Here is a 13,781-nt window from a genome sequence, read left to right on the forward strand (position 1 = left end):
GCACATACGATTGAATCAAAAGTGCAGCAGCATGCTCGAGGAAGGAGCAGTTTACTTATGGGTTATGCGTGATTAAAAAATAAATAAAGAATTTGTTTTCAGTCGTTGAAGCCGATTTCAGCACCCGGAGCTGTCCGTGACTTGACGGATGCTGCTGAGCTGAATCTCTCTCTCTCTCTCTCTCTCTCTCTCTCTCTCTCTCTCTCTCTCTCTCTCTCTCTCTCTCTCTCTCTCTCTCTCTCTCTCTCTCCCCTCTACTGTTCTCTCCCTCCTCGCTCCTCTCCTCCACACGCACAAAACGCTCTGTCATGGCGTCTTCCAACAATGTTACCCCCACCAACTGTAGCTGGTGGCCCATCTCCGCCATGGACGAAGACGGCAAAATCACAGACGGGGAGGAGTGTGAAGAACCGACGGCAGAACCCAGACCCTTCAATAAAGACAGGCTCGTTTTGTACCACTGGACGCAGTCTTTCACCTCCCAAAAGGTAAAAAAAATCGCAGGGCTTGAAAATGGAGGGAGTCCCACGTCCCTTTGCATGATGCTACAGCACGGAACCCTTGTGGGTTTATTATGATTAAAACACGTTTTGTTCCGTGCATGTTTATTCTTGCACGTATTGCCCCGGAATATGAATACGGTCATGCAGCGGGGCAGGTCTCCCGTTGGAGACGTTCAGCATTGTGCTGCAGCATGGGGCTCGTTTCCTCGACACAAAGCTGGATTGGTGACAAATATTCAGGTTATTTACCTCTGTATGGATCCCCCCCCTCTCCCATTTGAGCTGCCACATTTTGGAAACAGTTGATGCTATTCAGTCTCCCCATGGCTGGTAAATGATGTTACAACCTATGTGCTTTGACACATGACATCCTTAATAATTGATTGGAATTATGTGCAAAACCAACCAAAGGCCATCTTCCCTCCTCTGCAGCTGAATCATACCATATGTTTTTTTTTCTAAGGGCTTCTTTTCATTGGTTAAGTAGACAGTAACATGTACCTTTCCTATTAAATGAGCATATCTTAATCTAAGTCAAGCTCTGAAAGCGATTCATTCACATACATAACTAGTATGAATCTATAGGGTAAAGTATAGCGAAGGGGAACTCCACCAATCTGATACAGTTCAGTTCACGAGTCAAATGTAGCAGCACGCAACCTGTGGAAACACATCATTGTGTCTTCTGCGGCTCAGGAGGAGCTGTGAGAATTCCTCAGAGAAATAAACCATGGTGACATCAATACGGCATCACAGGGGTTATTCTTTCAATCTGGTGGTGTGGAGTTTTAAGAACATGATATTTTTCTCGATCTTTATGAAAATACTACGCTGGTTTTCAAGGTTTCCTTTTCATATTTGGAGACAAACTGGCATCCTTTAAAGCAGTCGCTAATAGAAATTGTCGAGATCTCCGATCCCCACAAAACTAAAACCTTTTTTATTTTACTTTACGAGTGCAGAAAACACAGATACCAGCACAGGTATTTATGTTGTTATTCACAACATACGATAACGCTCTCTTCTGAAATAATTCCTAAGACTTTTCCTTCGTAATCTCTCCAGTTGAATTTAATTCAAAGAAATTGAACTATATTCTTATGATTGTTTTATTTTGCCAATCATTTTTAATTCTGAAAAGCCAAATATTATCTTGTTTTCTTTTATACAAGTGATTGCAGCTTCTCTTTTTGTCACACATAATTATTCATCATGTATGTTTCTGTTTTGGCATGATTAACAAAAGAAGCAGTTGAAGAACATCCCGTTGGAAGTTGTGATTACCTAGATTAATTGATATTGATATTTCTTTTCAGTAGTAGCCTTGCAGATTGCATGCGTGCCTCAACCAGCGGGCCCAGTGACTCTGGCTATTAGTAAAGGTTGCTACGATACAAAGGTATTGAATAAGACACAACATTAGGCAAAAAACAACACTACCACCCTTTTGTCTAAAGGTGACATACGATTTTGAACACCTGCATCTTGTTGGTTTCCCAAATTGATGCAAGTGCAATACTTATCAGCTGGAATGTGATTTTAAAAACAGTTGTTATGAAATGACAATTAGTGCTTTGTCTAATTATTATCGACTTCCGTTGTGCCTCGTTCGTACACATGGATACACTCTTCCAGTTTTAGAGGATCCAAGTCCATTACTCACTTGGTCAGTTAATCAACTACTACTAAACAACATTTAATTTCAATACTGATTTCCTGGTAGCTGTACAATGGCGTGTTATATTTGTCGTTGTGCAAGCAGATACATGCTTTGAATGGCATTTTTGGAGTACAACTTTGAATCCACTCCACCAGCATTCAAGTCAATAATTGGGCCTAAACGCAACAGAAGTGCTTGCATCGTGATAAGTAAAAGTAACCCCACAGCCCCCACAGGAAGGCAGTGTTATATTTAGTCTATCTTGCGTGAAAACCCTTTTTCTTTTTCTAAAAAAACAACCTACAGTTAACACTTTGCCAATGAGACACCGAGCAAGTGACGATGACACTTCACCAATAGATCAACAGCCCTGTAAAGACTTGCATGCGTGCAGCCAAAGTCAAGTGAGACATGTTTTTTTGTAGTTCCCTGGCAGCTGAACTATGTGGCATCATTCATAAAGGGTGACTAATATTATTATATAACAAACTGTTAAAGAAAAGTTGTTGTGGGCTTCACCTAGCAGTGTATTACTGGAACCCTAAACATAGTTTTATATTGAAATCCTTGCTTAAGTCTGTAGTTCTACTGATAAAGATGTAAAAGTGTTTCTTTCTAGCTGCAATCATAGAGTGGCTCCTTCTTTCTGAACCATCAGTTGGGCTGTAATTGCTGTGCTTTGGTTGGTAGATCATTCAGTAGTATTTCATTACACCATGTCTGGCCATGTTTCTTCCCAATGCAGCGCCTTATAGCCCGAGTGTCTTCTCCTCTCACTAATCTTATTGCCACTGATAGCTCTCCATGGACCTTGGCTTATCCTTCATCCCTGAAGGTCTTTGCTGAAACGTTAGCACGCTGTAAATCATCTCAATATTTTGCCAGATCACACAAACATTTCAGATAAGGTTATTTATTATACGCCACATGAACATGATAAGTTGTGTTATGAAATAAAAGCTGAATATGTTAACTACCCCACCTTGCCTTGGTATTATTGTAATAACTCCTTGTCAACAACAAAAAAACAAGATTCATTAAGCATTTTCCTTTTGTTTTACTTCACATAAAAGCACATAAAATCAGTCTTTTCCCCTGTATTTACGTCTTTAAAGTGTCAAAATATCACCTTGTGCCTATTACTTCATAAACCTATTCACATTTCCTTTTGATTCGTTTTATTTCTTTTGTATGCGTGGCCCTTCTCATCTGACCTGCTTGTGTTGGTGATTGCAGGTGCGTCTCGTCATCAATGAGAAGGGTCTGGTGTGCGAGGAGAGGGATGTGAGCATGCCGCTGCAGGAGCACAAGGAGCCTTGGTTCATGAGGCTGAACCTGGGCGAGGAGGTGCCCGTCCTCCTCCACGGCGAAACCATCATCAGTGACTACAATCAGATTATAGATTACATGGAGAAAAACTTTGTGGGAGGTAGGGTGTGTTGTTGGGTTTCTCTTCACGCTGAACATTTATTTTGCGACGCATTAACTTGCTAAGTGGCTCGGGTGCAACAAGTCATGGCGGATCTGTCAAGCTTTGGGTTTCTCCACACGTGCTTCAGCATGTAGAGCATTGCACTGCAGTGAAACAATGTCTGACAATTGGTATCTTTCCTCAACAGCTAAGCGTATTTGGGATGCAACACATCCTCAAGACCCCTTTTATAAGATTTCTTTATTAAAAATATACACTGAAAATATAGAAAAGTCTAAAATAGAAAGCTTTTGAACCAAGTCACGGATCTAAGAAGAAAGATAAAAACAAAAACGCCTTCTTTGAATTGTGAATTTATGATCTTAATAGAAATCAGACCTCACACATGTTATAGTATCAGGCTGCATCCTCCCAGTTTGTGAAGCCGGAGCAGCAGATATAATTGAAAGCCTTCAATACTTGACCATCTGTCGTCCTTGCACACTGTGTGTCAATGTGTCCTGTGCTGTGACATAATGTCCCTGCATGTGAACTCCTCTAACTAGATCAGATGAAACTGGTACGATCGAATTGCGTCAATATGAATTAATGAGATTGTTAATAAGTTCAGGCCAACAAATGAATAAGTAAAGATGTGCAAATATTTGTGCATTGTGACAGGGTCCATTCATCGCCTGAGCAGTTACACAAGTAAGCAAACTTCATGATGCAGGCACTGAATCCTGCTCTCAGTAGGCCTCAAACCAGTAAAGACCTGAGTGACGTTGACCAGCAACTATCCTCCTGGTGACTCGTTGGAAGCAGCGATGCTTGAAAGCCTTGGAAGGGATCTGGTTCACTGCTCGCTCCGTAATTGGAGGCAGTTACCGACCCTGGTGTTTGATGTCTTGTTCCCATTCAGACACATTCATTTTTAGCTTTTTATAGTGTGCCGCACGCAGGTTGTTGCATTCATTTCTTTTGGAACAAGTTTGAAGTCAACAACTATGAGGTGTTATGTAACACTTCAGCAGGGGTATTCGTTCATCTGTTAAAAAATACAGAGCCCATATGCTGGACAATTCCATAAATATATGCTTTTTCTCTATGCGTAAATCCCTAATGAACGCGAGCTGCAGGTGCCCTGGAAAGTGCAGATGTCTCAGAAAAGAGAGACTCTTCTGCTGGCGCCGAGCAACATGGTGTGAAACTGTGTGCTGACTAACGGAGAAGCAATCAGTGGCTCTTATATTCCATAATGTGCATCACTGTCAGCGAGACAACGCGTTGTTCTTCAGATGGCTCTTAGTGATGTTTCCGCCACCGTGCTGCAGCAGACAAAGATGCTGCTGCACGATAAGCCCAGTTCAGCTTGCAGGTCCTGGGAATGATTACTCAGCTTTCTGGAACTCTGCCCGGTGCACTTCCACCCTTTACACAAGCTTCTCCATCACCCTGCACATCCTCAAGCGGCCAACTGTCGGCTACGGCGTCCCTGGGTTTGCTTGGCTGTGACCCTGCGCGGAGATAAAAGCTCACTCCGTTCTGCTAAACTTAATACTGACCCTCAGCAGCAGGTCGCTAAGACGAACACTATCCCTCACGGCCATTCGGCATGAAGTCACCACTGTAGAATTGAGACAGAAAATAAAAGCTGGTTCTCTCGATCTTTTTAAGGAGCAGTAAATCATATTGGAGAACCACCTTTTACAAAAGAAAAATGTGTAGGGTTTTATAGCCGAGATTTGGATGAGGACATTTTTAGCACTCTCACATCTGTCTCTTTTTATGTCATGTAACATGACTTAAATATACAACATATACGTTGGACAAAGCAGCTCCAGAACGGAAGGCAGAAGCTCTTTTCAGTCTGCGGAGGTTTTATTCAGACTGCTTCCGTATTGTGTAGATGTCTTCTGTTACCAGGTGGCCGCGCTGGGAGACTTTGAGGGATGTAAAAGTAAGCGTAGTAACTGTTGCTTAGAAACTCCAACTGTTCAGGGAAATTCATGACAATATACCAAAATATACTAATATAAATATTGCTATAGATGTTTTACGTTGTGCTTGTCATCTCCAGAGATCTGTGACAGCTACATTTGATATTTCCCCATGCGTCTCTCGCCCCCCCCGCCCACAGAGACGGTGGCTCAGCTGGTTCCCGATGTAGATTCGCCCCTCCACGAGCGGGTGCAGCAGTACCGTCGGCTACTGGATGAGCTGCCTATGGACGCTTACACACATGGCTGCATCCTCCATCCGGAGCTCACCGCCGACTCTATGATCCCAAAGTACGCCACCGCAGAAATACGTAGTAAGTGAAGCCCGCTCAGCGCATTGTGTAGATACGGCTGTTTACAATTCATTGTTCTTACATGAAGACAGGGTGGAGGTTTTGTGTGTGCATATCCTTTGTTATTATTTTGTCACGGTAAATCGTAGTATGTTTTTAAAAAGGAATTTAGATGAACTTTTCAACATTTCTCTTTAATTGACAGTTTTAAATAAAGAATGTATGACTCAATGATTTGACTTGGACGGAGGTTTGAGTAGGTGCCTTTAGCCGCAACGCTACAGTAACTGTTTCCAGTCTGACTGCCGGCTGCAGCTTCACATTCACACATTAGACAAAGAAGTGCTTCAAATCTTCCCTTTTTACTTTTGGGAAAGAAAGAATAGTGAAGCTTAGACCGGCAGCTCTTAAAGCATCTCTGCCGACGGGTTAAGCGGCGGCTGATCCTCACTGGATGTGGGCTTGAAGAGGAAGAGAGGGGGTCAACCATCTCTTCCTCTGGAGACGGATATTCCTTCTGCAGGTTTAAGTAGGGGAGCAGGGGGCGCGTTGTCCATTTCTCTTTCAGGATATAAAGTTGATTGTGTGTGTGAACAAAGAAAAGCTTCCAGCGAGGTTAGGGTTTACCTGTGTTGTTTTTTGGTACTATTATTGTTTTTAGCGCCTCATTTTGGCAACAGTTAATGTATTACTTAGTAATAAGTACAGAGTTAGTAATATGTATGTGTTTTACTTTAGTTTTGTATTTGATTATCTGCTTATGTTTGTTTTACATTTAATCATTTCTGAAGCGTCATTAAAAACACATCAGAGTAAAATGTAATACTTCTGACATTATGCTGCTGGCTATATTGCAAAATAATAATTTAATTGTACAGAGTAACTTTGTTAACTGTACACATGACAATAAATATCTCGAACCTTTAATTGAATCTGTCTAAAGGCTGAAGATATTTGAGTTGCTCTGAGTCCATCTTGTTTGCAGCAACAATAAATACTTAGAATGTATTCTAAATACCCAACAATATATATAGCTTCATATATTTTACAATGTGGATTATAACAACAAAAGTGTCTCCGTCTGCCCACGAGGGACCCTGAAGGATTAGAGTAAATTCTCCATGCAGTCAGCGAACACTCATACTCGTACCAATAGGACAGAACGTCTGCACCGTGCAAAGAATGAGCATCAGAATATTTACAATCCAAGACTACTTGGCTTGCTCAGTGTATGCACAGATATTTTCTCCACAGCATCAGTACAGTATTGTGCGTTCTGCAGGACATTTGGCCAATGCTGCGACGGAGCTGATGAAGTTGGACCACGAGGAGCCTCAGCTAACGGAACCGTACCTGTCCAAGCAGAAGAAGCTCATGGTGAGTTTGATGTGCTCATTAATTGGATTTAAAATGCGCTAACGTATCTTTGTATCTTCGTATCTTCGTATCTTCATTCTATATTATAATGTTGTGTACAAGGGAGGGACAAACCCTATTTAACAAACCATAGTGTCAACGGATCACTTTTTACATGAAGTTTCTCATAATGCGCATATTACTGATGATGGAAAAAAAATAGTTTAAATTCAAGGAAATATTATTCTTTGGATTAGTTTCAGAGGTTAAAGGGTAACACGTGTAACAAATTATATAAACCCATCCCTGACTTGATACCTTAAGAGTGTTTATACATTATATAATATTTTAATTTAGGTGACGGATCTGAGGATTTTCAAGAGGGGATCCTTTAAAAACCTTCTGAAAAAATATTATATTTATTTCAAATGTAGTTCCTTTTAATTTAGAAATTAAAATAGACCTGGAAATACTGTTTTCAAAAGAAAGGAACTAAACCTAATATCTAGATTAATTAATTTAACCTAGATATTAGATTTAACCGACCAGCCAGCAGTCACTTAGCTTAGTTAAAAACTTTAAAAAAAGATTTGTCTTAGAGTACTTTCACATTATTCCTACTTTATCTCGATGTAATTCCCAGCCATGCAACCTCCATCTGTTTAATCCTTTCTGTAAACGATCATCAGGCAAAAATCTTGGACCACGATAATGTGAACTACCTGAAGAAAATTCTGGGTGAGTTGGCCATGGTTCTCGATCAAGTGGAGGCCGAGCTGGAGAAAAGAAAACTAGAGTATCAAGGTATGTCAAAGAAAATCACAATTCCACCAAAACGACATTCCAAACATTTCCAACAATGTTTACTTATGATTTTCTAACTTCCTTGCAGGTCAAAAGTGTGAGCTGTGGCTATGTGGACCTGAATTTACACTAGCCGACGTCTGCCTCGGCGCCTTGTTGCACAGGCTCAAGTTCTTGGGACTTTCTAAGAAATACTGGGAGGACGGCAGCCGAGCCAACCTGCAGTCCTTTTTTGTGCGCGTGCAAAAACGCTACGCGTTCCGCAAGGTCTTGGGCGACATCCACACAACCCTTCTGTCCGCCGTCCTACCCAACGCCTTCCGGATGGTAAAAAAGAAGCCGCCGTCCTTCTTCGGCGCCTCTTTCCTCATGGGCTCGCTGGGAGGCATGGGCTACTTTGCCTACTGGTATTTAAAAAAGAAATACATGTAGTTAATGCCCTCTTCTTGTGTTACATGTCTGTGTATCTGTGTGATGTTTCAGCTTTTCTGTAATGTTTTATGACAGCAGGAAAAACGTAATGAATCTATATAGAGAACACTATTACTTACCTGGGTGAACAAAGAATATTAAAACATTCCATAATAAGAAATTGTTGACAGCACATTTTCTGGTAATCAAGGCCTACATCGAGTTTAAATTCTGGCAACTTGCGGCCGACAAGTCCTAGTTTCACTTTTATTTGAGTTACGCATTCTTATACTCAAAACTTAAAGGAACCCAGACGAAGTGTTAAACACAATAACAGCAACAGGGGTTAACTGACCTTCGCATGCCACTATTACAGCCGTTATTCACACCTGCTCTTCACGCCTAAGGTTCACCCACTAAAAACCACAGGAAGATGTTACGTGACAAAGACGTTCTGTTAAGTGCTGCCGGAAGAAATGATGAAAGGACGGAAGCAGACTTCTGTCAAATACTTTGAGATTTGGGGAAATGTAGTTTTTTACTCTCTCGAAGAGACGTGGATACGGTCTTGAAGCCAAACAATCTTTGCAAACCCCAGAAGATTGTGGACTGCTGTTAAATGCTAAATTTGAAGCCAGACACAGCAGCCGTATAGCTTAGCTTAGCATTAATACCGTGAACAATCTTCAAAGACTCTACCTAAGTTGTGTGTGTATGTTTTCCAATCCAAGTAGCCAGAAATGACCCTCGGTTTGAAAAACACATTTTATTTTGAAAAATCTAAAATGTGATTCAGCATACTTTCTTTTATCCAGGTGAAAGAGTCTTTAATCATTCAGGAACTTTCCTTTGAACAGTCTAATTAAACAACCTTCTGGGTTTCATCAAAGATTTTGTGGATTCTCACATTTTGTTCAACCATTTTTACTAAAATCCATCTACACTCAATAGCCAGCAATGGTGAGGATTTTGTTTAGCAGAGGTATGAAGAAGAAAAATGTGGTATTGACATATTAATTCAGACCTTCTGCTTTGATGCTTGACATTTAGCTGAGGTTTATCGTGTTTGAGATGTTTCTACACCTTGTTTGCAGTCCCCCCCCCCTCGAGGTTGCCTGTATCCTGAGAGACAGGAGGCCCCCGAGGTCACTGCGAAGGGGTCAGAATGATGTTTCGATATTCTTTATGAGCCTGAGTGATTTTGCGAGATTACAACATGACATGTGAAAAGTAAAGGACCCTGAATACTTTCTGATGCAATGTATATTTTGCGGGAAAAGCTGATGCTTAGTGTTGTGTGGTTTTTTTCACTATAGTGCTACATGACGGGGCAGAAATTGGAGATGTGAACACGTGCGTTGGAAGGACTGCTTTTAACTAACTGTCCACCCGTCACACAGTAAAACACAGTGAGTGAGTTTATTTAGATCACCACGGATCACACAGCACACACTGGTCCACGGTCGCCCTCCCTGTTCAGACGAGGCCAAACGTGGCCGTTTGGATGACAATTGTAAATTCTGCATCTACGGCACAAATAGTGTTACATTAGGATTAGGATGTATATCTCGTTGCATGGGTACTTTCTTATTGTGTAAGCGTTTTGTGGTGGATGGACACTGCCCAGAGGCAGAATTTACGATTACTACCAAACTTTAAAACCATAGATAAATATTCTCTTGGTAATTGTCACCTTTGAAGCCCCCGCACTGTTCCGTGTCCGTGTCAAGATGGTCCCTCAGCACTACTGAGCCAAGAGAAACTGAATTTTACTGCTGTGTTTTTTTGTTTGTCGCCGCCTCGATTGTTTTTACAGATACATTCTCTTTCATTTTACCAAACTGGATTTAAAATGAGCTCAAATGTTGAATGAGGGGAACAGGGAAGGAAAAGGTGACTTAAAGGAGTAGGAGGAGGATAAACAAAAAGACCCTCCTCTCCTCCCTCCCCCCGGCTTGCTTTGCCAGTCTAGTTGTTTGTTGATGCAGTTTCTCACTCCACACTGTGTTCACCCCTACTGGGAGACTTTATGCTTTTTCCTCAGTCAGACATTCAGGGTTTAGCATCTCACGATATGAACAATACGCTTTTCAGCCTCAGCTCATCATGTGAGCTGGAGGCCAGAGCTGTAAGCTGCTTTTGGTTTTATGGCTTCTCGCTGACACTTCTTGCAGAAAGGACTCACAGTACATAGTTTGTGTACAGCTTAAGTCTGGTTTATTTGACATGTTCAGTTAGGAAGCTCCTGAATCTTCTGAAGAGCGTAGAGGTCTGGTCTGTTCATCGTGTTTAGTTTCATGTTTGATAATGATAGTGGTTGCACAGCCATATAGATTGAACATGAGACATTGCAGATGTGCATGAAAGGAAACGCGGAGGTTGTTGGGTTTTAAAATGTTTTTGTATGAACGGCAGTGATGCAAAAAGTAAGTGATCTGAATTTGAAGTTTCTAAGTAAACAAGAGGACGCAAAGTGAAAGGCATCATTTCCTGTTGCAATTTAGTTATAAAATTGACTTGTTATTTAAGTTGACCTTTTGACCCTCAGACCCTCACTTCCTTTGTTGATTGACAAACTGTAGATGTCACTGCAGAGTCGAATATCAAGAAACTTGATGATCATCTAATCATGTTGAATGCTTTTCCACTACTGCGAGCACACCGGTTAAGATTCCACTGCGTCTTCAGAATGAAATCAAGGCACCCGAGGGGTTGTACCTTCTTTGAACACACACACAAAGAACTCAAATCAAGGAATACAAGTTGTTATTTGTGGCCATTATATTTCACTATAGTATTTTATATTTTGTATTTTATTTTTTATATATATGCATTTATTTATGGTGCTTTAATGATGTTTGTTCATAAGCCTTAATTTATTCAGTTGCCATCAATGACAAATAAATAATGAAAATGGAATAAACAGATCCTGTTTTTATTCATTTTAACGTACATTGTTCCCTTCTGCCTAGTTTGTAACTGTGTATTTGACACATCAAGAAATGTACACATCAGTGCGACAACATTTGACATTGTTTGACAAATCAATATTCATAAAGAAATGTACCAATAGTAAGCTTCCCTAAATGTCTCATTGCAGGATAAGGACGGTTTTATATTTGAGTACACAATATATCCTTATTTTAATGCTTAATACTTCCCTACTCGGTTTGTGGCACTCAGACTCAGGCCCATTGGTTTCTACTGAGGACATGAACCAACTTTCAGATAAAAAAAAAAATGTTTGCTGCCAACGGGGCATTGCAGTTTTTAGCAAACATTACTTAACTGACTATTTTCAGATGGAGATTAAAAAGGATTTGTTTATTTAGTGAGTATTTATGCGATGGGACCGAACATACAGGTCAGTGTTCGTGTTAATCAGTGATGCGTTTTTAATAGTTTGGCACTCCATGATAAAAGAGGAATTTATCTATATATATATATATATATATATATATATAAATAATCAGGCTTTGGCAAAATTTGACAATACTTGTAAGATCAATTCAAAAAACAAATCAAATTCCAACTTTTCAGTTGGACTAATCAACTAAAATAGTCAACTATTCCAACAGAAACGGAAATAACACTTTGACAATAAATATGTTTAAGTTATCTTTCCAAGCACAAAACCCAAACAATCAATCCCGAGGATTTGTTTACTTTTGCTTGGACACAACTTAATATTTGAATTTGAAATATGATGGCCATTTTTGATCAATTAAAAAAATAATAATTAGTTATAAACATTAACAAACTAAACCATTTAATTAATTACCAATTGACCCTTGCAGGGCTGGCTTAAAATTAAAGTGTGTCTATGATGGCCATCTAAAACCATGTATATACTCCCTATAGAAGCTTGATGCATTCTCTGAGCATACTTGACTTATCGTGTCGACACACAGTCACAATAAATCTGCTCATACGCAACAGCTCATTTAAATCATTTGATTCAGTATCTCATCTGCAATGGAGCTGTAAACATTCGAAATGTTCTAATGAGTCTAAAAAGCTGCGATAACTCATCCAAGAGTCGAAAACTAAAAGGCAACAAACTGCGGGACAAACAATGTTGGAGCATGCGAGCCTCGGTGGATGGAGGTGAGAGGCTGAAGCTGTGCAGCAGAGCAGCGTCTTGCTTTTATCTCAGATTACTAAGTCATTTTGGGAACAGCAGCTGCCAAACACCATCCAGTACAAAGCAACCTTTCTGTAAGGAGGGAATAACTAATAGAATTGGCCAGCTTGGACCCAAAGAAAGATAACATCAAATGTAGTGTGTTGTGATGAGGATGGCTGCAACAATAACAAACTACAGGAAAGCATGACCGCAGCTCAGGTGTGTAGCTTCAGTCCTTCAGGTGGCACCGAGGAGGGAGTCCTGGCGACCATGGCTTTAGATACCAAACCCGATATGTCAGATACCACCCCAGCAGCCCGCATACCGTCCCTAGCAGTTTGTGAGACGGGTCATGAAAGTAAACGGAGGTGCACGCAAACATCCACACCCAAACAATCACGATCAGATTCAAGGCTACGTAGAGCAAGTTTAGCACCATCCTGGGCAGCGCAGAGAGACCGGCTGTCTTCAGGAAGGTCATGGGCGCAGTTTCCTCAATGATGAAGAGAGACGAGTAGGCCAGGATGAAGGAGTGTCCCGAGATGTCGTAGCCTTGCCACTGGTAGCCGGCCCGCCTGCAGCCGACTTTGGATGTGAACTCCCTGATGACAACGTCCGCGCCGTCCGTTTCAAAACACGAGCCGGTCACGTCCTCGACGTAGAAGAAGGCCTCGGTGCAGGCGTACCAGATGATTGTCGCCACCGCCAGAGACAGCAGCCGGCGGCCGAGGGAGGCCGCGCTGCGGCTGACGGTTGAGTTGGAGAGGAGGAGGAAGGGGGTCAGCAGCAGCAGCGTCCACCCCCAGGATACCTTGACAAAATACCTGCAAGAAAGAAAAGGGAAGTTCACATTTGGTCTGAGCTAATAGCATTAACTAACACAACGTATTCTGGACTACATTCTTATATTGTATCAGATTAAAAGAAACACTATGGGTTGACGGCGCCTGGGTACTACGCCATTTATTAAACCATCACAACCCTTTAAGTAACTATAGCCATGAAAACCATTTCATTCCTTAAAGACAAGAACTGACAGAAAGATGTTGAATGGTCGGAGTTAGAGCAGGAACACTAGAGGTTATCTTTAAATGCTGGTTTTAAATGATAAATGATAATAATAATCATGCCCTCAGTGATGTGAGGTAAAGGTGATCATTGAACACACAGATGTATTTACTCATTGTTAAAGTACACTAACGTATCACTTTTTCCAA

At 41.1% G+C, this 13,781-nt stretch overlaps 2 protein-coding genes across 4 annotated transcripts in view; one reads left to right on the forward strand and one right to left on the reverse strand.

Moving 5' to 3' along the window:
- On the forward strand, nt 1–11,361 carry gdap1l1 (ganglioside induced differentiation associated protein 1-like 1). Its single transcript, XM_040194558.2, has 6 exons — nt 1–488; nt 3,400–3,592; nt 5,715–5,888; nt 7,150–7,244; nt 7,913–8,027; nt 8,116–11,361. The coding sequence occupies exons 1-6, from the start codon at nt 309–311 to the stop codon at nt 8,457–8,459; spliced, it is 1,101 nt and encodes a 366-aa protein (XP_040050492.1). The 5' UTR covers nt 1–308; the 3' UTR covers nt 8,460–11,361.
- Nucleotides 11,358–13,781, reverse strand: part of fitm2 (fat storage inducing transmembrane protein 2) — a 14,356-nt gene continuing 11,932 nt past the window's right edge. For all 3 annotated transcript variants that reach the window (XM_040194560.2, XM_040194561.2, XM_078089113.1), the window contains one exon: nt 11,358–13,388. In XM_040194560.2, coding sequence (XP_040050494.1) covers nt 12,794–13,388 — 595 coding nt within the window. In that variant the 3' untranslated portion in view covers nt 11,358–12,793. The remainder of the gene's footprint in view (nt 13,389–13,781) is intronic.

This window comes from Gasterosteus aculeatus, chromosome 2 (genome assembly GCF_964276395.1).
Source record: "Gasterosteus aculeatus chromosome 2, fGasAcu3.hap1.1, whole genome shotgun sequence".
NCBI classification, from domain to species: domain Eukaryota; kingdom Metazoa; phylum Chordata; class Actinopteri; order Perciformes; family Gasterosteidae; genus Gasterosteus; species Gasterosteus aculeatus.